Source organism: Ursus arctos, unplaced genomic scaffold (assembly GCF_023065955.2).
Source record: "Ursus arctos isolate Adak ecotype North America unplaced genomic scaffold, UrsArc2.0 scaffold_9, whole genome shotgun sequence".
NCBI lineage: Eukaryota > Metazoa > Chordata > Mammalia > Carnivora > Ursidae > Ursus > Ursus arctos.
Window position 1 is genome coordinate 6,498,730 of NW_026623111.1, and position 2,174 is coordinate 6,500,903.

General features: G+C 61.6%; 1 protein-coding gene across 1 annotated transcript; it reads left to right on the top strand.

Moving 5' to 3' along the window:
- Positions 1-356: 356 nt before the first annotated feature.
- On the top strand, positions 357-1,851 carry DRD5 (dopamine receptor D5). The gene has a single exon (XM_026514401.3). It carries the CDS (start codon positions 357-359, stop codon positions 1,779-1,781), a length of 1,425 nt encoding a protein of 474 aa, XP_026370186.2. The 3' UTR covers positions 1,782-1,851.
- Positions 1,852-2,174: the final 323 nt, after the last annotated feature.

Genomic DNA, 2,174 nt, shown 5'->3' on the forward strand with positions numbered 1-2,174 from the left:
CGCCGGCCGCTCCCGGCCCCCGCCCCCTCGGTGCCGGCTGGCTCTTTGCTTCTCCGGCTGCGAACCAGCCACAGCCACAGCCACCGCCGTCCGGAGCGCACCGGCCGGCTTCCTGCCCCCAGCGCCGGCACTGGAGGGGCGCAACGCGGCCACCGACCCGGAGGCACTCGAGGAAGCGAGAGGGGTCCCCGCGCACTCGGGCCCCGTTGCAGCGCACGGTGAGCGCCCCCCGGGGCTTGGGGATCCTTAACCGCGGGTCCCGGTGCCCAAGCCCCCGGGTGCCCGATGGGGTCACCCGGGGGGCGCAAGGCCGAAGTTGGGACCACGCGCAGCCCGCCTCTGACGCCGATCCCGACATGCTGCCGCCGGGGCGCAACGGCACCGCTGATCCGGCGCGGTTCGGGCGGCAGCAGCTGGCGCAGCCAGGCGGCGCGGGGGGCGCGGAGGGGGCGGCGCCGCTGGGGCCAGCTCAGGTGGTCACCGCCGGCCTCCTGACCCTGCTCATCGTCTGGACCCTGCTGGGCAACGTGCTGGTGTGCGCGGCCATCGTGCGCAGCCGCCACCTGCGCGCCAAGATGACCAACGTCTTCATCGTGTCTCTGGCTGTGTCCGACCTCTTTGTGGCGCTGCTGGTCATGCCCTGGAAGGCGGTCGCCGAGGTGGCCGGTTACTGGCCCTTTGGGGCCTTCTGCGACATCTGGGTGGCCTTTGACATCATGTGCTCCACCGCCTCCATCCTGAACCTGTGCGTCATCAGCGTGGACCGCTACTGGGCCATCTCCAGGCCCTTCCGCTACGAGCGCAAGATGACCCAGCGCGTGGCGTTGATCATGGTCGGCCTGGCCTGGACCTTGTCCATTCTAATCTCCTTCATCCCAGTTCAACTCCATTGGCACAGGGACAAGGCAGGCTCCTGGGGCAGTGTGGAACCGCCATCCAGCCTGGCGAACGGGACGCCCTGGGAGGAAGCGGGGGAGCCAGAGGTGAGGGCGGAAAACTGTGACTCCAGCCTGAACCGAACTTACGCAATCTCCTCTTCGCTCATCAGCTTCTACATCCCCGTGGCCATCATGATCGTGACCTACACGCGCATCTACCGCATCGCGCAGCTGCAGATCCGCAGGATTTCCTCCCTGGAGAGGGCCGCGGAGCATGCGCAGAGCTGCCGCAGCCGCGCGGCCTGTGCCCCTGACACCAGCCTGCGGACATCCATCAAGAAGGAGACCAAGGTCCTCAAGACCCTATCGGTGATCATGGGGGTCTTCGTCTGCTGCTGGCTGCCCTTTTTCATCCTTAACTGCATGGTCCCCTTCTGCAGCGGACGCCCGGAGGGTCCTGGGGACAGCTTCCCCTGTGTCAGCGAGACCACCTTCGACGTCTTCGTCTGGTTCGGCTGGGCCAACTCCTCGCTCAACCCGGTCATCTACGCCTTCAACGCTGACTTCCGGAAGGTGTTTGCGCAGCTGCTGGGGTGCGGCAGCCTCTGCCCCCGCACCCCAGTGGAGACAGTGAACATCAGCAATGAGCTCATCTCCTACCACCAGGACACCGTCTTCCACAAGGAGATCGCAGCTGCCTACGTCCATATGATCCCCAATGCCGTGACCCCGGGGGACGGGGAGGTGGACAAGGAGGAGGAGAGCCCTTTCGATCGTATGTCCCAGATGTCTCAGACGTCCCCAGATGGTGACCCTGCCGCCGAGTCTGTCTGGGAGCTGGACTGTGAGGGGGAGGTCTCATTAGGCAAAATAACGCCTTTCACCCCAAATGGAGTCCATTGAACTACATAAGAAGTGCTCCTCCGGGATCAACGGAACTGCACAGACATTAACAAGCATGCAGAATACACACTCACCAACACGCTTCCAGTGCTTCTCAGTGGATCACATTTCTGTGTCGGTGTAGTAGCCCAAGAGCTTAGAAGCCTCACCAGATTGATTTGCTGTTGAAAGAACTGGCAGAAGCATTTGGCATCAACTCGATCAAATATACCCCAGCTTACTAGAAATGGACCAATGATCCAGTTAAAGAAGAGAAGGTCATGTTTGGTTCTTAAAAAAAAAAAAGTAGTAGTAGCTGGTCTTTAAAAACTATACTCTCTCTCCCTCCCTTTTAAACAAATTTGATCGGTGACTTGTTTTTGTTTGGTAGAGTTCTAGACGACAGGTTCCATG

Excerpts from the sequence above, each read along its gene's own strand:
- DRD5 (XM_026514401.3), top strand. The coding sequence starts at position 357 with ATGCTGCCGCCGGGGCGCAACGGCACCGCTGATCCGGCGCGGTTCGGG.